The following is a 25,652-nucleotide window of genomic DNA, read 5'->3' on the forward strand; positions in this document are numbered from 1 at the left end:
TAGAAAAGAAAAAGGAGCTAGCATTTACCAAGCAATTACTATGGATCTTGTATTATTCTGGCATTTTACATACAATTCCTCAATCAGTCCTTCAACAACCTTAAGAAATCAGTTCTAGCTGGGCGCAGAGATGCACATCTGTAATCCCAGCAACTTGGAAGGCAGGAGAATAAAGAGCTCAAAGCCAGCCTCAGCAACTTGTCAAGGCCCTAAACAACCTAGTGAGACCCTGTCTCTAAATAAAATACAAAAAAAAAAAGGGCTGGGGATATGCCCCTGGGTTCAACCTGTGATACCAAAAAGGAGGGAAGGAAGGGAGGAAGGAAGGAAAGGAGGAAGGAAGGAAGGAAGGAAGGAAGGAAGGAAGGAAGGAAGGAAGGAAGGGAGGGAGGGAGGGAGGGAGGGAGGGAGGGAGGAAATCAGTTCTATTATTAGCTCCATTTTGTGGATAAGAAAACTAAAAGAGTTGAGTAACTTGCCCAAAATCACATATAAGTAACTGGCAAAGACAGAGAGTGAACTCAGATCTGCTAGATTCTTCCCTTTATACCATATTAGCTGGTGATGGCCCTAGAACTACTGCTCCACCTCATTCACTAAAGGCACCACAGTTTGCCATCTTCTACTCTTGTGCCCATCCTGGCTGGACCTGGTCTTGGCTCTAATCCTAGTCCCAAGAGGACTAAATAGATTCATAATCTGAGAACTGACTTTTTATTCTATGCTTTGAAGTTTTTAAATTCAAACTATAGCCATTACTTCTAATGAAATAAGCCAAGAATCCACATGGCTATAGTGCTGTTTCCATGAGTGGCAAAAAAGAAATCTACATCCTAGAACTTTATGGTCAATCATCTATTCATTTGTCTTCCTTTTCCAATGGACATGGAGTTCCCCAAGATAGGGGTCAGATCTATTACACCTTAGTCCTCAAGGCCTAGCAGAAAGCATGGCATGTGGTAGGTGCTTAATGAAGTTTTGTTAATAGAACTAAATTGAATATTACAAATCAGCCTATCTTCAACCACACAGCACAAGAGGAAGATGAAGTGAAAAAAACAGGGTACTTAGAATAAGGCAGGCTTGGGCTCAAATCCTAGCTCTGTCCCTTACCAGCCTGACAAATTATAAAATATTAAAATTCAATTTGCTCACTCAAAAGATGGAATAGTAATTCCTTCCTTCCAGAATTGTGAGAACTAGAGTAATAGGTAGGTGCAGAGATACACACTAGTAGAGTGCTTTATTATAAAGAAAAGTACAAACATTACTCTGGAGAGTAAGAAAAAGCTGTGAGGAGAAGGCTGCAGGAAGCAGGGGAGGTGAGCTAGCTCAGCTAGGCCTGATCAGCAGTGTCTGGTAACTCTGTGGCTGAAGAACGCAATGTGTGTGCATTACAACAGCTTTACCTTCCCCTTCCCCTTGTGCTGAAGCTCATAATAAGATGTACTTACATAATAAAATGACAGATTATACATAACGAGCACTTACCAGAGGGTAAGCCCTGCAAGGGCAGGTTGTTGTCATCTTTATCCCCAGCACCCAGCACAAGTGCTTGGCACAAAGCTGGTACCCAGTAAATATTTATTGAATGAATAAGTAAATGGATTAATGACTAAATGACATAAATGGATTAATGACTAAATGACTAGTTTGACATAATAAGAAGTCCAAGTACTGCTCCATCCCTTCCCACTCCCACTTCAAGCTCTAGCATGTTTTGCCTATCAAAAAAAGGCAAAAAGTTATAACACAACAGCTATTGGAGAAGTCATTCCAATGATGAGAGAAACAATGGCAGTTGGCCCCAATCTCTGTACCATTTTTGTCAAAGCAAATAAATTGTATGTGGATAACCCAGGGGAGGCTAAAAGAGTCCTGAGGCTCCTGGGTGATCAAAGGGTAGCTTCTGGGAGAACAAGAAAAGTAAAAAGAAACACCACAGACAAATCATAGTTTTGCCCCTAACTAGTCATGTTTGTGACCTTGGAAAAGTTACTTAATCAGTATCATCAGCTATATACTATAATATCCATCTTTACAAGATTTATGTTATAATCAAATGAGATACTGTATATAATGTGTTAAGAAAATGAAAAAATCCAATGAGATACTGTATATAATGTGTTGAGAAGAATGCCTGGCATGTACTAAGCACTCAATAACTGGCAGCTATTAGTACTATTCCAAGACTAATGTGAATATATGCAAAGTATCTATCGTGCTTTATAACAAATGCACAACAGACGTTAAGAGGAGTTGTCTATAGACTCTGCCCCCAAAAGGCTAAAACCTCACTTAACTGGCCAGAACAACCTGAAGGCAGACTCACTTCCAGCCCATTCCTTATGCTCTCAGGTAAGAAAAAAAAACAGTACTCCCCTCCTGACCTTGGCATAGCATGGCCACTGAGCTGCAGCTTCCGGAAGGTCTCCTCATACTGAGGCAGTTCCACATATGTAATCAGCCACTGTACCACCTCATCCACGGTCCAATTGTATACTGTGGAAAGAGAAAAGTAAATTATGATTCTAAAATGTCAAACATTGCTTGTACTTATTGTTATGATCATATGTGACCATAACATTTAACACGTTTCTGAGTTTAACATCTCCCTTGCCCATAACATTCCAAGTATGAAAGGAGTACACACTGTATGAGTCTCTTTATATGAAACCCTGAAAAGACATATGTATAGTGATAGAAAGGAGATCAATGGTTGGCTGTAGCCAGGACCTAACTGGGAAAGAACATAATGCAATGTTCTGAGATGACAGAAATATTCTGTATCTTAGGCTGAGGTTGTGGCTCAGTGGTAGAGACTTGCCTAGCATGTGTAAGGCACTGGGTTCATTCTCAGCACCACATATAAATAAATTCCACTGACAACTTAAAAAAAGAGAGAGAAATATTCTGTATCTTGAAGTGATGATGATTTCACAAATGATAACACCCATCAAATTCATCAAACTATTTAAAATAGGTATATCTTCTTAAATGTAAGTTATATCTCAATAAAGTTTATTTTAAAATGTTTTTTAAATTATAAATGTGACAAGGTTTAGAACCACCCATCCATTCATCCATCATTCAATTATCCAACTAAGTGTTCATAAAGGGATTACTTGGAGCCAAGCCTACAAAAAGTTAGTTCCCATTCCAGTGGAAGAGATCAAAAACTAAACAGCATCAGTGAAGCATAGATTCTGATAAGAAATAGACAACAAGCACAGAGGAGAAAGGAAATATCTGACCAGGGTTTAGGCTCAGGGAAAATGATAAATTGCAACTTAAAAGATAATAAATTAGTAAGAAGCCTGGTGCACTGGCACATGCCTGTAATCCCAAGGACTAAGGAGGCTGATGCAGGAGGCTCACAAATTGAAAGCCAGCCTCAGCGACCTAACTAAGCCCTAAGCAACTTAGAAAGAACATGTCTCAAAATAAAATATAAAAGGGGTGGGGGTGTTGCTCAGTGACTAAGTGCCCTTGGGTTCAATACCTGGTGCCAAAAGATAAAATAGTAAGAGCTCATCTGAAACATTTCATGAATATCAGGAAAGAATGCACCAGATACAGAATGAAGGCAGGTGCAAAGAAAAATGTGAAATTTAATGTATCTAAATTATGGAATGTAGTAGCAGAAGGAAATTGAAAACATGTCATGAAGTGTCTTGACTGCCATGCTAAGAAAGCTAAGCCTGTTTCAGGTTGCTCTGGCCTGCTAAGAGAGATCCAACCCTACATAGGAAGAAAAGTATAAACCTCTCTACTCCTATCTTTTATGCATTTTTTATAAAACATGTTAGGCACTTTGTATCTATTCTCTTATTCAATGATGCTATTCAGGGCTGTGCTGTCAAGTAATAACCAGTAGCCACAAGTGCTGACTTGAATATAAACTTACTAAACTTGGATAAAATTAAAAATTCAGTTCCTCAACAGCACTAGCCACCCTTCAAATGCCTAATAGCTAGAAGTGACTACTGGCTACCATGTTGAACAACACAGAATACATATAATTTCCATTATTTAAAAAAAAAGTTCTGTTGAATAGCACAGGTCAAGATAATTTACTATTAGAATGTTTCAATTTTATATTTTTATTTTGAAGATAATCTTAAATTAAAAAACAAAAATATAGTTTGGATTATCTACATATGTAAGAGTACAGGCTCTCAACTTCATTAACCACATAGCATTTGTGTTCATAATTGTGTTAAAGCAAAATAGCTAGAAGATATTTGCCTGGAATTTTATGACATATGTGCTTTAAATCAATTACCAATATGCCTCAAATTTAGGTTTATAACACAAAAGAACCTAGAGACAAAAACTGATATTTTTATATAAAATATATTTTCTTAACTATAATTCAAATTTTCAAGATAAATGTTCCACTACTCAATATAAATTGCCAAGAACTGTACCCAGAGAGATTGTCATAACATCACATGATCACCTAATATGATTGATCTATTTGATAGGTCCTAATAAATATGGGTCATTTTTACAACCAAGCATCCACTTCTCCTGTTGGTGGCAATAGTACTCTGAATTTGAATTAGGAAAATCACCACTTGCTCTCAGGTAATATGATTCAGACAAAGCTAAATCAACTGGTAGGCGTAAAGAATATAAACCACGTGGGGCTGGGGTTGTGGCTCAGCAGTACAGTGCCCATCTAGCACGTGCGAGGCTCTGGGTTCGATTCTCAGCACCACATAAAAAATAAATAAACAAAATAAAGGCATTGTGTCCACCTACAACTAAAAAATATTTTAAGGGCTGGGGATGTGGCTCAAGCGGTAGCGCACTCGCCTGACATGCGTGCAGCCCGGGTTCAATCCTCAGCACCACATACAAACAAAGATGTTGTATCCGCCGAAAACTAAAAAATAAATATTAAAATTCTCTCTCTCTCTCTCTCTTAAAAATATTTTTAATAAGAATATAAGCCACGTTAAGTCAATTAATGTAATATAGTCCATCCTCTTGTCCAGAGCGCTCAATTCAGAAATGAGCACTTAACCCAACTTGAAGTTGAAGAAACTAAAAACCAGGATTTTTATTTGGCCCATAGGGAATAGACTTGCTTTTCTACCCCTGACATCTTGTATGAAATGATCCCAAACTATAATATTGATAATAATAATATTAATATACAGCATCACTTATCGTGGTACTATTCTAAGCACCTCAGATATATTAACTCATTAATCTTTACCATCACCATTCTCATTTTATCCTCATTTATCCTCATTTTATCCTCAGATGATAAAACTGAGACACAGAAAGATTATATAACTTTCCCGAGGTTATACAACTAAGAATTGGTAAAGCCAAGATTTAGTCTCAGGTAGACTGGCTCCACAAATGGTGTTCTAAGCTATTACAATCTATCTATATCTATCCATCTATCTCTCCTCCCTGATGGTGCTAAAAGCCTTAATTGAGAGGCAAAGCTGAACCAAGAGGTGAATCCAGATGACATCATCCAAACCCTAAGTCAGAACAGTCCTATTTATAATATTTCAATTTGGGGACAATAAGTAAATTTTCCTCTTTTGCTTACATCAGATTGAGAGGATTTTTTTGTCATAATAGAAGCCAATTCTAACTGAAATAAATATTGATCATTTGCAACATGGCAAACCACATCTTCATTATACCTGGAGATGACAGCTAATTGTCCCTTAATATAATGTTGCAATTTTTTAATGGATAATTATAAAAATTATTCTTTTAAAATAATTTTTATATTTGTGTGGTATTTAGACATAAAGAAAACAAATTTAACTCTCTACTTTGTCAAAAGTCAATTACTATGTAAAGGAACTGAAGTGGAGTTAATACACAGGGAATACATTCATACCAAATGAAGTCAAATGAGATCATGATATTTTATACATATCAAAGTTTGCAGTAGCTGAAATGGTGAAAAATAGTGGGAGGAATGAGTCATCAGGTGGCACCTAATAATACAATGATGAACTAAAGAGTCTGGGAGCAACTGAAAGTTTGGCATGTACAGTTGCTGCAAAAAGGTACCATTTCATTAAATTTAGAGCTTATTTTTATTTAAAAGTATAAATCTGTTTTATTTATATTTGTTACAAATTTAATACAGCAACTTAAACTTCATTATGTTTGTATATATTTAAATAACCAAACAAAAATAATTTAAGTCAGCACTGCAGATATAAATTATTTTCCCCAGAAGAAATATGTACATTTCTCAAATTTGAAAACCACTGCTGTGAGCACTAAAAAGCCAAAAAAATATTTAGAGGCAGAATAATATGGTGATTTTCATCACTCTCCTCTTTTAGGATCTACATCTTTACCAAAAACTATCTTTTGTCAGATGTTGTCTAATTTCCCTTTAATGGTCCGGAAACATTGAAGGCTTATGAACCACGTTCTATTCCTTTTTGCTTATTCACTATTTCTAATATAAAAGTTTAATATACAAGGGCATCAATAAGAATTTACTCAAAAAATAACTAACCTAAATGAGGAGTTCCAGAAATGTTCTAACTGTGGGCCTCCAAACAACATCTCTAAAAATATTCAGTTCATGCAGATGGGTAACTTCTGAAATGTTTGTCAAAAAAAATAGACATTCCTCATACAGGCATGCCTCGTATCTTAGGTTGCTTCGGTCAAACGAAGCTCACATAATCTACAAAAGTTGGAAAATTTGGACCAGTCACTTCATTCTCCCATTTTTGTCACAGAGAAGTTCGGTACATGATACAAAACAGCCAGCCAGGAAGACATCATGCATGAAACAAAGTTAAAAGCAAAATGTCCTCAGGAAGATGCTGGAGCTCAGGAGGAAAGTTCTGATGCTGACTGACTTTGAAGATAGATGAAATTACATGCAGAGGCACAGGAGGTGAGACAAGAAAGGTGGTAGGGGAAGGAAATAAGGCAGGTATGGTATGCTCAATGACTGTATCCTAGAAGACAATAGACTGGAGGCTTAGGCAAAGGGTGTTCAGTCACTACTTGGCTAAATTCCTAGTTCCCACACTAGATTTACATTGGAAGGAAAAGAGAAACTATTTCTAAGAGATATGGTCAAATCCCAGGATATGGGAAAAGAAGGATGATAGAGTTGGGATTACTTTGAGGAAAGAAGAACGCACTGTTATTCCTAAAAATAAAATTGTATCTTCACACATTACAAATATGACCATTTACTATGGTCTGGAGTGTCAGGTAATATAGGCAGACAAGAGTGACACACATATAAAAGGCAGACAAGTGCTAGCTTGTAAAGTACAGAGAACAGCACACTCCCACCAATGCTGCCAATGGAGTTCGGCTGCATCCAGCACAAAGAGGCCTCTCTGTTTGGCATGTAGAGTAGAAAAAAAAGGACATTTTTTTGTTGCTAGAAAGGCCTAAGGCTAGCGGTGCTTCAAGGGCCTTTTGTCTCCTGAGAGGATGCCTTAATACAAGCCTAGACATAGACTCTCAACATGTAGAAACTACTCTATCAGCACCCTACACAACAGGAGTCATTTTAGACCAGAGCTTCTCATCCTCTACACCAATGAATTAATCTTTGTTGTGGGAGCAGTCTATGCATTATTTCAGGATATTTAACATATTCCTGGCATACACCCCCTAAATGCCAGTAACATACTACCATTGAGACAAATATTGCTCCAAATATTGCTGAATGTCCTATGGGAGGCAAAATACCCCCAGCTGAGAACCAATGCTCTAAACATTGCATTGAGAGAAAAGGTCTCTAAGGGGATCACTATACTTCAGTGAGGATAGACTCTAACTAACCAGTCCTTATATAGCTAAGCTATTGGAGAAAATGATAATGACTTCAGCATGTCAGATCAAACCTCAAGGCAGTTTTTGTTTATTTATTCTTAGTTCTATACATCATTCTGTTACCTAGGCAGCAAAAAACCCTAACTAAATAGGGTTTGGCAGCATGGTGTCATCCACCCAAGTGCACCACAGTCTGAACCATGATGAGCTGTATCCTGTATAACATCTGTATCTCAGATACCAACTATGAGTCCCAACATGATCTTGCTTAATAGTCCAATTGAGACATCAGGACCTCTTGTCTCAGATTCAGGTACCTAAAAGGTAAAAGTCTTGTTCTGCCTTCTCATTCAAAAAGAAAAACAGGGAAAAAATCCATGGGCAAAAATGAGGAAAAAGGCAACAGCAAGTGCAGAAAGCTCATTATCAATAAGAGGCTATAGAGTTTGGCAAGGAGGGTTTACAGGAAAGTACAGGTAGACTCTAGATGACTCACATGTCCAAATCCTAGGAGGACATTCAAGCAAGAAACAGTATTGTAAAATTATAAGTCTCCTGGAGCCTGCCATGTGGCCCCAGACAACATTTCAGGCAAGATGAGGAAAAATGCTACACAGATCCAAAGAAAGCCAATCTCTGAAATTTCCATGATGAACAGTCCTTCAAAAGAGAGGTACAAGGTTGGGCATAGAGACTCACACCTGTAATCCCAGAAGTTCAGGAGGCTGAGACAGGAGGCTCAGGAGTTCAAAGCCAGCCTCAGCAATGGTGAGGTGCTAAGCAACTCAATGAGACCCTATCTCTAAATAAAATACAAAAAGGAATGGGGTTGTGGCTCAGTAGTTGAGTGCCCCTGAGTTCAGTCCCCAGTACCAAAAAAAAAAAAAAAAAGAGGTGCAGGATAGGGAAGTAGCTCAGTAGTAGATTAAACCCTTGCCTAGCATGCATGAGGCCCTAAATTAATCCCCAGTACTAAAACAGAACAAGAGAGAGAGAGAGAGAGAGAGAGAGAGAGAGAGAGAGATGCATGATGCCAGACTCAGACTCAGTGGCGCACACACCTGTAATCCCAGCTACTCAGGAGGCTTATGCAGGAGGATTGCAAGTTCAAGGCCAACCTGAGCAACTTAGTGAGACACTGTCTCAAAATAAGAAATAAAAATGGTTGGGAATATAGTTCTGTGGTACAATTGCCCAGGGTCCAATCCCTAGTGGCAACAAAAAGAGAAATGCACAAGGTGACTAACCATGTGGTATCCAATCTTATTAATGATATAATCTATCTATAAAAAGAACTCTGAACACAAGCTGTCATATATGTATATCTGCTTATAATTAGATCATGTACTAACAGAAACATTGTAAAATATACATAAAATTAAAGAATGAGATGAAAATAAAATAAACACAAGCTCTAGAATATTCTTCAAATTAATGTATGATGGCAATATGTGGGTTCTGGATAACCTATATTGTACATTCTATTAGTATTTCTATTTTCTCACTAGCAGTACCACTCACTCCCCCACAGACTTCTTATGGAGGTAAAGGAAGGAGTATAAAAAGATTAAAAAGCATTTATCTTATGCACATCAGCAGAGAGCCCCAAAAATTGATCAATTAACTTCTCCAATAGTAAAGCTATATTCTGGCCTCCATGGTATGTTTCATAGGTAGAAAGGAGTCTTTTCCATTTGAGAAAGATTTTTTATGTAAAATGAATAAAAAAACCTTGTTGTATTCTGAGGTAACAAAAAAAATAAAGTTATTAAAGATTGCCAAATCCCTAGGCACTTCAGAACACTAAATTTTTATTATAGAATATATTAGGAAGAGCACTGAATTCAAGGCTGGAAGATCTTTTTTTTTTTTTTTTTTTTTTACAGTAGAATGAATTTGACACATTGTACACAAACAGAGCACAGCTTCTCATTCCTCTGGCTGTACATGGTCACTCCAGTAGTGTAATCATACATGTATATAGGGTAATAACGTCAGTCTCATTCTACCACCCTTCCGACTCTACACAAACCAAAGTGAGGCTGAAGATCTTGATTCCTATCCTGCCATAGACCAACTTAGGCAAATCACTTAACCATTATGAACTTTAATTTCCCTTTATATAAAATAGTCATTCTGTCATTCAACAAATATTTATTTTGTGTTAATTCCATAATAGGCATGGGGAAAAAAGCAATGATCAAGGAGAGACTACTATCCCCATCTAGCTTACAATCTAGCAATACCTATCTCCCAGAGTTGTTGAATAATGAGTTCATGAAAATGAGTTTGAAGATGCCTAGGATTTAATGTAAATTCAGTAGTTAATTATTTTTTCATATTGCATTCATTTGAAAAGGGGTGGATGTTAAGGATTGGTCAGAATCTTTGTAAACAAGAGATGCAGGTCTACCAGAGGAAGAAACATGAGCAAAGACACAGAACTATAAAGTGTGGATCATATACAGAGAATACTGACTCCAGTTTGGGACAAGTATAGGAATGAGGAGAATTGGGTATTGCTGAGGCCAAATGATAAGGGTCCTTGAAAGCAGGTGGTCTCAAACTGCAAAATAATTTGTCCATTGGGAGAAAAAAAAAAACATTTATTAAGCACCTACTGCTTGCTTGGTACCACTCTAGAACACACTGTCCAAAACAGAGTCACAGATCCCATGGTGCTTATGTTCTGGGGGAGAAAAACAAGGTAAAACATTATGAATAAATAATATGTCAGGTGGTGGAAGTACAATGAAGAAAAATTAAGCAGCAAGAGGTAAAATTAGAAAATGGAATGAATTTAGGTATAAAATGAATTTAAGCAGAAAATGAAATGAAGTCATAAGCTATGTGGATACCTTGGGTAATGACACAGCAGTAGAAAAAAAAAGTATTACTCTCTAGCACCTGTGCTACAGTGATACCTGCAGGTATGTACCAAGGCAGACACTAGACCTTATCAAATCCTTTCACTTCCAGGGAAAGAATAAGCAATGAGAAATGGGCTCCTGAATCATAATCTCTTTCCAGTAATAGACTTGTGGTGCCTCCTGATGAAGCCCTCAGTTACTTCTGTGATTTCAAAACCACATTCCAAGAGAACCAAGTCTGACAAGAAGGTTGCTAGTACTTTTTTTGGGGGGGGTCTCCTTCATATAATTATCAATTAATTAGTTGGTCCTTTGGTAATCCTTTGGTCAGCAATTTGGTCACCTATTGTATTTTTTTTTAAATTCATCCTTTAGTTTAAGGTGGACACAATATCTTTACATTTATGTGTGCTGAGGATCAAACCCAGTGCCTCAAGCATGCTAAGCAAGTGCTCTACCACTGAGCCACAACCTCAGCCCCTGGTCACCTACTCTAATATGGCATAGCAGTTAAGAATATGAACTTTGGAGATATGAACAATATACTACATTCATTATTTAATATAGTGTATCTTTATATTCATGATTTTTTAATTTTTTGTTTTTTATTTGTTTTAATTAGTTATGCATGACAGTAGAATGCATTTATGCACTTTGATATATAGATGGGATATAATTTCTCATTTTTCTGAGTATACAGGTTGTAGAATCATCAGTATTAAGCTCTGAACTCTCACTGCAAAAATAATCTGGGCCTTGGGCCAAGACCTCACATGATAGACCCACTAGGCTACTTTGCAACAACCAGGTCTCTCAAGGCCCACTAGTCCACGCTATTAAAGACCAAGTAGCAACTAGACTAGCAGAAAGATTAAAGAGAGATTGGCAACATGGCTACAGAGCAGTAAAAATCCTACTAGGAGGGTTGTGACTGTGGCTCAGTGACAGAGTGCTTGCCTAGCATGGGTGAGGCACTGGATTCCATCCTTAGCACTGCATACAAAAATCAGCAAATAAAATAAAGGCATGTTGTCCATCTACAACTACAAAAAATTTAAAAATTAAAACCTACAAGAAGCTTTGGAACATTGAAGCACTGCATACAAAAATCAGCAAATAAAATAAAGGCATGTTGTCCATCTACAACTACAAAAAATTAAAAAATTAAAACCTACAAAAAGCTTTGGAACATTGAATGGCTGAAACAACTGTAAGACCACATGATGATAGAGCCAAGTTGACAAACTCTTGTCTCCTGATTCTTACCCTGGGCTAGGCCCTGTGCTATGTGTTAGGAAATGGAATCATATAAGACACTGGCCTCAAACAGAATGCTAGGGAAACAGTCAGGAAACAAGACCATTGCAATTAGTGCACTAAGTGTTACAATGAGATAAGCATAAGAAACTATAGTAACGTAGAATACGCCTAATTTAGCCTATGGTTTTCAGGAAAGATTTCCCAAAGAAAGGGATACTTCAATTGAGTCTTAATTGTCAAATAAAGAAGGAAGAACAGAGGGAATAGCATATATATTAAAGCACCAAGAGATGAAAAAGAATAATGTATCCTAGGAATAGATGATAAATTAGTGCAAATACAAAGGAGATGTAGTAAGGAATGGTAGAAAATAATAAGAAATAAGCATGAGCCTGGTATGCTAAACTCATCTAGCACAAAGCCTGGTATACAGAAGGTACTCTATATTTTTTTAATCTTTTTGATTGCTTTGGTACTGGAGATTTAATCCAAGGGTGCTTTACCACTCAACTATATCCCCAACCTTTTTTACTTTTTTTATTTTGAGACAGTCTCTTGGTAAGTTGCTTAGGGCCTAAATTACTGAGGCTAGCCCCAAACCTGCAATCCTCTTGCCTCAGCCTCCTAAGTCACTGGTATTACAGGTGTGCACCACCATACCTCATTTTTTTGTTTGTTTGTTTGATTGGTTAGCTGGTTTGGTTTGGTTTGGTTTGGTTTAACATAGGACTGTTTACACAAATTGTTGGAGAGAAACAATATCTTTTAGGGCCTATACTAGAATTGGGTAAGGAATGGCAGAGGACTACAGCATTAAAATATAAAGAAACCCTCAGAATATAGAAAGAAATAAAATTTTTATTTATACATACATATTGATACTCTTTTCCAAGTGAAGTAATTACTTTTGAGTTTATGGATGGACATTTGACTTCAATGTATTGGTTAATATCTCACAGGTAGACCTACATGAAAAAATCATTGACATTTTCTATAATTTATCAACATTTATTGTGCTTTCAGTACCTTATTTTGTTGAATCTCAAATGAGACACCAGTTGTAATCTAAGCTTATCATTCCTTCTACACACATCAAGTGTTACCCCATCAATACAAGAGCCAATATTTATTCTCTCCAAAAAATATTACTATGTATGATTACACAGGAATTTGCTTATAACATTTTAAGCACTATCTCTATTTATCAGGGTTCTATTTAAGGATGCCATTTAAGAATATTATTCCCACCCAGAAATTTGGTATCATAGCATGTTTGCTTCATTATCAACAGAAGAAAAAGGGTTGGGGGTTGGGGATTGTAATTCAATGCTAGATAACACACTTAGCATGCTTGAGGTCCTGGGTTCAATCCCTGGAACAACAACAACAAAAAGAAGCAGAAATCTAATTGGGTATTATTTTAGAAAGATCATTCTGGAACCAATTAAAGGCAATACTGCAGTACAGCTAGGTTAAGTCAAGAACAGTACAAAGTATAATAGTCCAAGCAAAAGATGATTAAGCTGTAACTTCTGCTTCAAGCCAAGATGAAATAACAGGAATGGAATTTATCCTTTCTCTTGAAACAACACATTCCCCACATAACTTTCCCCCACCAAAACAAACAAACAAACAACATATGTGTAACATTGGTCTTCAAGACACTGGACTCCAGCTTATAATGGACAGTGATATTTTAGAAGTAGAAAGCAAACAAAACAATTCATACAAATGCCCCAGCTTATAGCTTTGAGAGAATTTCCAGACATGGTACAAGGAGGGGAAACTAAGGCTGGGGTGGGGGGTGGAATCCTCCTGCCTCAGCCTCCCAAACCACTGGGATTACAGGCATGTACCACCACACCCGGCAGAAGAAAATCTTTGCAAAATATAGGTAGTTACCTTCAGTATCAGAGAGGGATTGCATACCTACCTACACACATCCTCCAGTATACTTTAAATCATCTCTAGACTACATACATAAAATATCAAATATGATGTAAATACTATGTAAATAGTTGTTATATTGCTTAAGGAATAATGACAAGAAAAAATGTGTACATATTCAATGCAGATACATCAATCTAGGCCTCACTACATAATAGATGAACAAGACGCATACTCAATGAGTGCTGGAGAGAGACTGAAGATCTGTGAAATGGTGGGAGGCTATGGCAGGGTGTGCCAACACATCACTTAATTTGCACGTGTTCTATGTAGTATTCCATTTGCAGCCAATTAAACATTTTTGTTTTGAATTTTCTGGAAATATTTTTCAAATATTTTCAATTCAAAGTTGGTTGAATCTGTGGATGTGGAACCTGCTGACTATATCTGATAAAGGACTTATGTCTAGAATATATAAACAACTCTCAAAACTCTATTTAAAAATAAACCAATAAAAAGACGAAAGGTTAACCGATATTCCACCAAAGAAAATAAATAAATGGCAACTTATATACATGAAAACATGTCCAATATCATTAATCATTAGGCAAATATAAAATAAAACCATAAAGAAATACTACTACACTACAGCTAAAATTTAAAAGACAGTCATACTCAGTGTTGGCAAGTATATGAAAGAACTAAAAATCTCATACTTTACAGGTGGTAACATAAATGGTGCAACTACTTTGGAAAACAGTTTGATAGTTTCTTAAAGATATTCCTATTATATGACCTAGTCATTCCACTCCTAGGTATTTACCTGAGTGAAAAGAAAATATATACAAGTGTACCCTTTCCCCACATCCTCGCCAGCACTTGTTATTGTTTGACTTCATAATGGCTGCCATTCTTACTGGAGTGAGATAGTATCTTAGAGTGGTTTTAATTTGCATTTCTCTGATTGCTAGAGATGGTGAGCATTTTTTCGTGTATTTGTTGATTGATTGTATGTCCTCCTCTGAGAAGTGTCTGTTCAGATCCTTGGCCCATTTGTTGATTGGGTTATTTGTTTTCCTGTTGTTTAATTTTTTGAGTTCTTTGTATACTCTGGAGATTAGAGCTCTATCTGAAGTGTGAGGGGTAAATATTTGTTCCCAGGATGTAGGCTCCCTATTTACCTCTCTTATTGTTTCTCTTGCTGAGAAAAAACTTTTTAGTTTGAGTATGTCCCATTTGTTGATTCTTGATTGTAACTCTTGTGCTATAGGTGTCCTATAACTGCAAATTGGTTCAGCCAATTTGGAAAGCAGTATGGAGATTCCTTGGAAAACTGGGAATGGAACCACCATTTGTCCCAGCTATTCCCCTTCTCGGACTATACCCAAAAGACCTAAAAAGAACATAAAACAGGGACACAGCTACATCAATGTTCATAGCAGCACAATTCACAATAGCTAGACTGTGACCAACCCAGATACCCTTCAATAGATGAATGGATAAAAGAAATGTGGCATTTATACACAATGGAATATTACTCAGACTGAAAAATAACAAAATCATGGCATTTGCAGGGAAATGAATGGCATTAGAGTAGATTATGCTAAGTGAAGCTAGCCAATCCCTAAAAAACAAATGCAGAATGTCTTCTTTGATATAAGGGTGGGAGTGACTCAAAACAGAGCAGGGAGGAAGAGCATGAGAGGAAGATTACCATTAAATAGGGATGAGAGAGGTGCGTGGGAATGGGAGAGAGAAGGGGAATTGCATGGAAGATGGTAGGAGACCCTCATTGTTATGAAAAATTACATATAAGTTGGTGTGAGGGGGAACAAAAGAGAGAGAGAGAGAGAAATGTGTCACAGTAGATTGGGTAGAAAGAGGGGAGGGGAGGGGGATAGGAAGGGCAGCACAATACAATAGACACTAGTATGGCCCTATGTATAAATGTGGCTGTATAACCAATGTGATCCTGCAATCTGTACACGTGGAAAAATAAGATTAAGATTACGTACCCCATTTGAATCAAATGTATGATATGTCAAGATCATTATAATGTTTTGAGCAACTAATAAAAAATTTAAAAAAAAGAAAGCATAGTAAATGGAAATGAAGGGGAAATAAAATGGTTTTTGTTTATTTGCTTATTTTGCTTTACCTCTGTAAAACTCCAAATTTGATTTTATTATACAGTATTAGTTTACTATAAATAAGCTGACATTCTGTTTATGTCTCTTCCTCTGCCTCATGGACAGGCACACACTCATAGTTGAATTGAATACTTAATGCTATGAATTTAACAGTAAGCTCTGAAAATATATGTCTCTCTTCAGCTATATGTTTACCATTGTCTGATTCATCACTATGTTCAAACTTCATGTTCTTTCCAACTCAATTAAAATAAAACAGTGAGAAAGTAAAAAAAAAAAAAAGAAGAAAGAAGATATATATGTCTGTACAAAGACTTAAGTGAATGTTCACACAAGCTTTATTTGTAAGCGGTAAAAATTGGAAACAGCTCAAAAGTCTACCAACATGTGAATGGGTAAATCAATTGTATTATATCTCTACAATAAATCAACAATCTGCAATAAAAAAAGGAATCAACTACCATACTTATAAAATATGAATGTATCTCAAAATAATTATGTTGAGTGAAAGATATTGGATTTTACTTATTTACTTGTTTGTTTGTTTATTTTTGGCACCAAGGATTGAACCCATAGGCACTTAACCACTGAGCCACATCCCCAGCTCTTTTTATGTTTTATTTTGAGACAGAGTCCCACTAAGTCGAGGATAGTCAGGAACTTGCAATCCTTCTGCCTCGGCCTCTCTAGCTACTAGGATTAGAGGCATGCAACACCATGCCTGGCAAGATGCTAGATTTTTAAGAATATATATTATATAATTTTATTTATATAAAACTCTAGAAAATGCAAACTAATCTGTGACAAAAGGGAGATCAGTGGTTGCATGGGGGTAGGGAGAGACTACAAAGGACTGTAAGAAAACTTTTAGGGATGATGAAAAATCAACTATCTTCATTGATGTCATGGTTTCACAATTGTATACATACACTAAGACTTGAAAAATAATAAACTTTAAATATTTATACTTTTTATATATCAATTATAACTTGATAAATCTCATTTAGGAGATAAGTTGAGATAATATGGTATTATATTAAGATTATACATAAGATATATTAAAGAAGGCCAGGCTCAGAGGCACATACCTATAATCCCAGCAACTTGGGAGGCTGAGGCAGAAGGAGCACAAGTTAGAGGTCAGCCTCAGCAACTTCACAAAACTCCCAGCAATTTAGCTAGACCCTTTCTCAAAATTAAAAGGAAGGAAGGAAGGAAGGAAGGGAGGGAGGGAGGGAGGGAGGGAGGGAGGGAGGAAAGAAGGGAGGGAGGGAGGAAAGAAGGGAGGGAGGGAAGGAAAGGAAAGGACAGGATATGCAGCTCAACAGTATAATTACATCTTTCTCCCTCAAAATGTAGCAACAACAATGGCTGATGTTTTTATCTAAATGACTTAAAGATTCATTTACTTAACAAATTAACCTTTAAAGGGCTAAAAAAATGGAAACATGAATATATTTCTTACTAGTATTATGCAAAAGCAAAAAGAGATGCTAACTGTTACATATTGACCTGACTTTTGAAAGGGTTTAGACTGAAGTCTGGTACCACCTGGCCTCTCTTTGCTATATCATCAGAGTTGCCAGTTCTGCTGGGCTTTCTCTTGAAAGCCTCCTGATTCTCCAGTATTTACTCACTGCCTTCTGCAGAAAAATCCTCTCTTCCAAAGAGTAGCATAGACAGAAATGGTGATCTATGAGTTTATCTCATTGTTTCCAAAAACCTAGTAGAAAATAAACATTTTCTCATGACAAAGTCAATTAGATATCAGATCCTATACTTTTAGCTGAAATCATATTACTTAGAATCAAAGATTAAGTTATGATGTCTTTTATTCAGAAAAATGTGGAAAGAAATTCTTACTTAAGAAATATACTTTGGGATTGAGGATGTAGCTCAGTAGTAATAGTAGTACTAGCCTAACATAAACAAACAAGATCCTGGGTTATATGCAGGGCCTTGTGTTAATCCCAAGTACCAGAAAATAAAAAGAAATAAATATACTTTGTTTGGCAGATAGCATAATTTAAAATCGAGTATTCAGGAAGGGTAGGAAAAACAGTAACAACTCACTTTGTTTAGAAAAAATAAAAGCCATGCTTTAAAGGAGGATCCCCTTAAATCAGTGCTTCTGTAAAATACTATTTCCAGCAGCTCAAATATTCCAACAACAATTCTATTTCTCAAATATTTTACAGAATCTACTCAGCATTCCTTTCTTTAAAGAACTGCCACTCTGCCACTTCCCCTACCTCACATGGTCCTGTAAGGGACTGGAAATTGTAGCATACACTTTCAACTACTCTATATAAATCTGTAATCCAATCTGTGCCAATATAATTCTCCATCTCCAACCCCACCCATCTCCACCCATACCCCGGTCATATTAGACTCTTGAACAAAAATATTGAGGAATGAAAAATGAAAAGAATCATCTGAGAGAGCCAATAAGAAAAAGCCAATGCCCTAATCTCTGCTACTGGTATCCCTAAAGTTCTATTTGTTCTAGGTCCTTCCTCAGTCCAGCCTGTTCAGTTCTACCTTACTTAATTACTTAAGGTTGTATAATAAGGAAATTGACTAGTCTTCACCCTCCATTCCTGAGAGGTAACTACTAAACTCTTAGAATTTCCCCAGTGACAGGGGTATCTTTCTTATTCATGGTGGGCCCCTTGGATCACGCTTGAATTTATGCTAATGAAATGCCTTGGAATGGGAGATTTGTCACTAGAAAGACTAACCAGGTTATTAGAGGGTTGGGGCTTTGGCTAATACCAGTTCACCCTTTAAGAGAAAAAGGAGGCTAAAGACTGGGTTCAATCACAAAGCCAACAATTAAATTATAACTATGTTTAAAAAAAAAAAAAAAAACCTTTAGGGGCCAGGGTTGTGGCTCAACAGTAGAGTGCTTTCCTAGCATGCATGAGGCACTGGGTTCAATCCTCTGTCTACAACTAAAAAAAAAAAAAAAAAAAAAACTTAAAAAAAAATATGGTGGACACCAAAGTCAACTGAGCTTTCTGATTGGCAAACACATAGATGTGCTGGGCGGGCAATGTGTCCTGTCCCATCTACCAGGAGAAGACATAGAAGTGCCAGATCTCAACCTATGAGTCTTTTTTTTTTTTTTTGGTTAGTCCTATTTTGTAGCCTTTATAATACTATAATGCTGAAAACAGGGCTTTTTTTGAGTTTTGAATAGCTCTAGCAAATTATAGAACCTAGGAGGTCTCTGGGAACTCCCAACTTTGTGGCCAGTTGGTAAAAACTGCAGGAGACCTGTGAATTTCCAAAGCTTATGGCTGATGTCTAAAGTGAGGGTAGTTTTGGGTCTATACCCTTAACTTGCGAATTAAAAGTGTTTCACTAATCTTTCTTTGCTTTATTTTTGTAGTTAGTAAATGAAGATAACCACAGTATCTACACTTCATAAAGTTTTTATAAGAAATAAATGAGTTAATACATATAAAAAACTTAGAATAGTGCCTAGGACATATTAAATATTATACAAATTTTAGTTGCTGTTTTATTTTGAAACAGGGTCTTGCTAAATTGCTTAAACTTGCCTTGAATTTATGATACTTCTGCCTCAGCCTCCCAAATCACTGGGATTACAGGCATGCTTTATTTGTGTTTGCAGTCTGGGGATTGAACCTAGGGACTCACACATGCTAGGTAAGCACTCTACCACTGAGCTACTTCCCCAACACTCCCAATTTTTTTTTTTTAATTTTTATTTTGAGACAAGGTATAATTAAATTGCTGAGACTGGCCTTGAATTTGTAATCCTCCCACCTTGGCCTCCCAAGTAGCTTAGATTACAGATATGCTTGCTCCACTGTACCTTTCCTTGAATTGTTTTTATTATAAAAATCCAGAGGTGGTTAATATAGAGATTAGCAAGCTTTTCTGTTTAAATCTAAATAATAGAGAAAAGGTTGGCTTCCAACATTAGTCAGAAAATGTTGACAACATTAATCACATAGAGGAGACTGACATTAGCCAGATAATGTTCTGAAAACAAATGATTGCTGCTGATATCTACATCATCTAGCTAAACTCAGACCAGTCAGTTTCAGCCAGTGCCAGAATATTACATGTTTTTTGTAGCCTGAAATTGTCACTAGAGAAATTAGGGGACTTGTTCTGAATAAGGAGGCAAGTTATTGGTAAGAACAGAATACAAAAACAATCTTACTTCTAGTTTATCGAATCACTAGGAATAACACATGGTAAGCCAATGCTAAAATCACTTTTCCTATCTCAGCTGTTAACTACATTACTATGCATTCAAATGTTTTTCTCTGCTCCCCTCCTCCAAAACCTCACTCCATTGTCTTACATTTTCCTGTAATTTAGAATATACTAAAAGTGTTCCAAATAGTTGCTGAGTCCAAAAATAATGTTCTTACCAGAAAATTGCTTGGAGCTGTTTTCTAGTATTATGATTCAATCTCTTTATTTTTGCTTCCTCTTGGTCACCTTCTCTTCCCAGCTACTTCTCTATGAGTTTTTAGAAAAAGCTACGAATGTTCTCTCTGCCATCTTTCATTCTAAGTTCCTACTTTAAAAGTCCACTTTTTTTTTTTTGAGTTGTAGTTGGACACAATACCTTTATTTTATTTTTATATGGTGCTGAGGATCGAACCCAGGGCCTCACACATGCTAGGCAAGCGCTCTGCCACTGAGCCACAACCCCAGCCCCAAAGGTCCACTCTTAAAAATTATCTTTATATCACTGGAGAAAAAAATCAAAATTAAATGGTACCGATGGAAGATCTTTCCTGGCAATATTGGTCTAATTCCAAAGTTCATGTCACTACTTCATCTTTTATTAGTAGACAGTTTGAGTTGCTCAGGAACGATTAAAGAAACCCCCACACACATACACACAAGGAATTCAGCTTCTGAAGATTTCCAGGAAGCTCTTTCCTTATGCTCCTTCTAAATTGACAAAACAGAATTAAGAAGCTTGTCCATCCCAGAACCAGGACTCCAGGTCTTCCTGCTTCAAATCTAACACTCTCTACCTACATTATAGATGAGCCCTTCCAGATCTAAAATTCCATAATCCTAGGTAAGAAATTAAATAAAAATAGAAACTGCCTCATTCCTACCAAAAGTAGTCTTTTCTATCACCAGATCAGTGCTTTCAACCAAGATTTTAAGGAAAAGCATTGGCGTGGAGATCAGAAGGCCAAAATTGAAGTCCTGGCTCTACTAAATGCATAATAATGAACTAGCGAATTTATAGGCCAAGGCCTAAGGTTCCTCATCTGAAAACCCTTCTTAGGTTTATCATTATATCTTAGGAATGTCTCCCAAAGTCTCATGTGTTTAGAGGGCTTTGGGGAAGTGATTGGATCATGAAAACTCTGACCTCATCAGTGGATTAATCCATTGGCTGAATGGATTACTAGGAGTGGGACTCAATTAAAGGAAGCAAGTCACTTTTGGCTACGCGCAGAGGGTTTAATCTTCTCCCTGCCCTCCACACTCCACCCCTGCTTCCCAGCTAATATGAGTTGAGCAGCTTTCTTCCACCAGGCCCTTCCTCCATGTTTCTGCCTCAGAGCTAGCCAACCATCAAATGAAACCTCCAAAAACATGAGCCAGAATAAATCTTTCCTCCCTAAATTGTTTTTGCCGGGTGTTTTGGTCACAGAGACAAAAGGCTGACTAACACAAGAACCCATGCTAAGGACCCTGAAAAGAGACTGTTTCCAATTTTTTTTTTATATCAAAGAAAGCTCTAGTCACAGATATAAATGGAGAGAAAGCTTAAGCCTTCTTTTTACTTTTCCTATCAAATCTCACACAAGTAGACATATTCCTTTACACAATACTCTGAAAATACTACAGAAAAAAAAGTGGTAGTCATGATTAAGCAGTTTCATCATATATGAAAAAGATCTAAAGTTTTCATTAATAAATTCAATTCAAATCAGTAGAGTAATGTGACTTCTGAAGGGACCAGTACCTAATTAGACTATGTTAACAGATGAACAGGGTTCAGAACTGAGGTGACAATCCAGATCAATTCTGTAAGAATTTGGGAGTCTGTGTCCAACTCCAGGATCTAAGAAACACGTTCACAAAATTTTTTACGGGCAGAAAACCAAGGTATCTGAGGAGAAGGACGAGGCTGAAAACCAAGATATCTAAGGAGGGGCTGGGGATATAGCTCAGATGGTAGAGTGCTTGCCTTGTATGTACAAGGCCCTAGGTTCAATCCCCAGCACCAAAAAAAAAAAAAAAAAAAAAGATATCTGAGGAGGAGGACGAGGCTGAGAAAATGTTTTCTCAAAGAAGTAGGGCTACTCAACCTGGAAAAGAGAAGACTCAAAGGAGAATCCAACTTTTACTTTGGTTCTAAGTGGGAGCGACAGAAGAAACAGCTTGCCTCAAGAGACCAGCAAGCTCTTTATCTCTAGAGATGATGCATCAGAAGCTAAGAGATTCCCATGGGGTGGGAATAAGGAGAGAAGTAGAGAATAAGTTAGAGTTCAAAAAACATTCTGACTCTGGAGAATCTTTCCTAGTTCCCAGCATAGTGGCTACTTAGTCTTATTCAATAATTTGCTTTTTAACTAAGTATTTTATGTTCTTATCATACTAGTATTTTATGTTCCTATTTCTTTAACTTCAATTTGCTATCTTCGTCTCTCTTCTCTGAGCCTTCTAACAACTAGGAATGACAACAAGGCTGCCTATTACCTTCTGAGGACTTCCATGCTTTCCACAGGTCCTCCACGCTGATGAGCTTGTCCTCACCATGGAAGGTGCTGTGCTTCACTGTTGGGTCATGGTAATTGAGGTCTTCCCTCAGGAACTGCAAGGGGAAAGCACACAAGTCACAAGAGATCCCTGGGAGCCAGCACACCAAGATCTCCACTCAAGTCATTTGCCTCGAGCTATCCACAGCACATTCCATTTACCCAATGCATGTGTATTATATCACTCATGTATCTTTCCTTGTGCATATGTCTTAGTTGCCGTTGAGACTACATTTTCTTGTAATATGTTTCACTTGAAAAAAATAAATATGAATTAGAAATTCTTTCCTCATACTGTTTTTTGAATTATGGGAAGATAAATGACAGTTAACTGGAATTTAATAAACTGGAAGAGGGAAGAAAGAATAGAAAGAATAATTAACAATTTTTGAGTACTTCTTTATATACTAAGAAATATTCTAAGAACTTTCACAATATTTTCTTATCTAATCTTCACAGCCAATGAATTATCACACCTATTCTAGAAATAAGAATAGTAACATTCTCAAAGATAATGCAATTTGTACCCAAATCATATTAGTTTCAGAAAGTTAAATTACTTGCTGTGATGATTTTAAAACATCCACAAATTCTCAAATTGTCCCCAAATTCCTTGACAATCCTCCTATCAAAGCTGGATTCCACTCCCATTGAATATAAGCTAACATTAGTGATTCATTATTATGGTTTAGATAAGTACCACTCAAAGGTCCATGTGTTAAAGGCTTAGTTTATACAGTGTCACTACTGAGATGTGATGCAATATTTGAAAGATCCTTAGGTAACTGAGGGCATGCCATCAAAGGGAATTGTAGGCCTCCAGCCTCCTCCTCTTTCTCTTTACTTCCTGATTTGGTGATAAGTCATTTTTGCTCCACTACTCAGAGACCCAAAGAAATTAGGACACTCAACTTTGGATTGGAATCTACAGAACTGTCAGCCAAAATACATCTTTACTCTTTATAAGTTAGTGTATACACACACACACACACACACACACACACACACACACACACACACACACAAATTTTAGTCAGCTTTTTCACTGTTGTAGCCAAAATATTTGAAAAAAAAAATTACAGGAGGAAAAGTTTACTTTGGTCCTCACAGTTTCATAGTTCTCAGTTCATAGATGACCAACTCCACCACTCTGGGTTCAAGGTGAAGCAGAACATCAAGGCAGAAGGGTGTGGCAGAGGAAAGCAGCTTAGGACATAGCAGAGAGAAACTGTTCCATTCAGTAGGGACAAAATATATACCTCAAAGGCACACCCCCCAGTGATGCAACTCCTCCAGCTATACCCTACCTGCCTACAGTTACTACCCAGTTAATTCCTATCAGAGGATTAATGCACTGATTAGGTTAAGACTCTCATAACCCAATCATTTTACATCTAAACTTTCTTGCACTGTCTTGCATGCACGAGTGTGTGTGTGTGTGTGTGTGTGTGTGTGTGTATTTTTTTAAAGATGCAGTCTTGTTATGTTGCCCAGGCTGCCTTGAATTCCTGGGCTCAAGCAATCCTCCTGCCTCTGTCTCTCAAGTAACTAAGATTTCAACATATATTTAATGAAAATTTCCATGTACCAGGTATAGTTCCAGGTACTAGAGCAAGAAGTAGTAACCAAAACAGATAAAAATGTTATATGTTTATCCTCACTGAGCTACCAACAGGCCTTAGAAGAGGAAACACTAAAAGAAGGGGATTTTTCTACAATTACCAGGTAACTCTAGGAAATACTCTGATAGGAGATACCAGCTGTTTATAGGGAACTCACAAGAAGTAAGAAAGCCTGATCATGAAATATGTATATAGCAGAGAAGCTCACAGAAAGTATAAAAAGTAGATCTACACAAGCTGGGTGTCGTGGTACACACCTGTAATTCCAGTGATTTGGGAGGCTGAAGTGGGAGGATCAGAAATTCAAGGCCAATCTTGGCAACTTAGTGAGACCCTGTCCCCAAATAAAAAGGGCTGGGAATGTAGCTCATTGGTAAAGTGTCCCTATGTTCAATCCCCAGTTCTGGAAAAAAATAAAAGTACCTACACAGGAACTCACATACAAGCATACAAGCCTTAGTGGTGTCATAATACATGCCAAGAGGAAACAGGGTCAGAAAACAAGACCAGCAAGAAGATGGTGCCAAATGATGGACAAGGCAGATAGACAATTTATGTGAAGGAAGGGTCTGATTCTTTTTGGAACCATTTTAGAGAACAAAGAAGAGAGGTTGCAACAATCAAGCCTTAAGAGTCAGAAAGACAATATACTATAAAGAGATCATAACCTATAAAACAGGTCACTTATTTCTTATGTGGCTTTTGGGCAAGCTTCTCAGCCTCTTGGTTTATTAGTCTCTCAAACAAAGAGCTAATTATCCTTTCATTTGAGTAGGATGAGACATGCTTGCAGAAGTCATAAATTACCTTTATAGGGATCTTTTTTATTGGCTCCAAAGTATATTGTAAAGTTGAACCTAAGCCTTGCTTTTACAACAACAAAACAAAGAGGTTCTAGTGGCTTGGCTTTTGGCTTAGTGGTAGAGCACTCACCTAGTACATGTGGGGCTCTGTGCTGATCCTCAGCATCAAATATAAATAAATAAAATAAAGGTATTGTGTCCACCTACAACTAAAAACATATTTAAAAAGAAGAGGATCTAACAATACCAAACTCCAGTGACTTTTACAATTTTATATAGGAGAGGCTTAAGGGATATAATTTGATTAGAAGGGGAGGGCAGTGGCTAAGGGACTGACTCATTATGAGGTTGTGTTTTCAAAGCAAACACGCTATTATTTGTTTGTTTGTTTGTTGAAACTAGGGGCATCCTCACCCTTTTTATTTTTTATTTTGAGATAGGAACTCACTAAATTGCTTAGGACCTAAGTTGCTTAGGCTGGCCT

General features: G+C 37.0%; 1 protein-coding gene across 5 annotated transcripts in view; it reads right to left on the reverse strand.

The window, feature by feature from the left end:
- Positions 1-25,652, reverse strand: part of Stim1 (stromal interaction molecule 1) — a 215,609-nt gene that overhangs the window by 42,530 nt on the left and 147,427 nt on the right. For all 5 annotated transcript variants that reach the window (XM_026401086.2, XM_026401087.2, XM_026401090.2 and 2 more), the window contains exons 3-4: positions 22,685-22,799; positions 2,391-2,502 (exon numbers count right to left, since the gene is read on the reverse strand). In XM_026401086.2, the coding sequence (XP_026256871.1) occupies positions 2,391-2,502; positions 22,685-22,799 (227 nt within the window). The remainder of the gene's footprint in view (positions 1-2,390; positions 2,503-22,684; positions 22,800-25,652) is intronic.

This window comes from Urocitellus parryii, chromosome 4 (genome assembly GCF_045843805.1).
Source record: "Urocitellus parryii isolate mUroPar1 chromosome 4, mUroPar1.hap1, whole genome shotgun sequence".
NCBI lineage: Eukaryota > Metazoa > Chordata > Mammalia > Rodentia > Sciuridae > Urocitellus > Urocitellus parryii.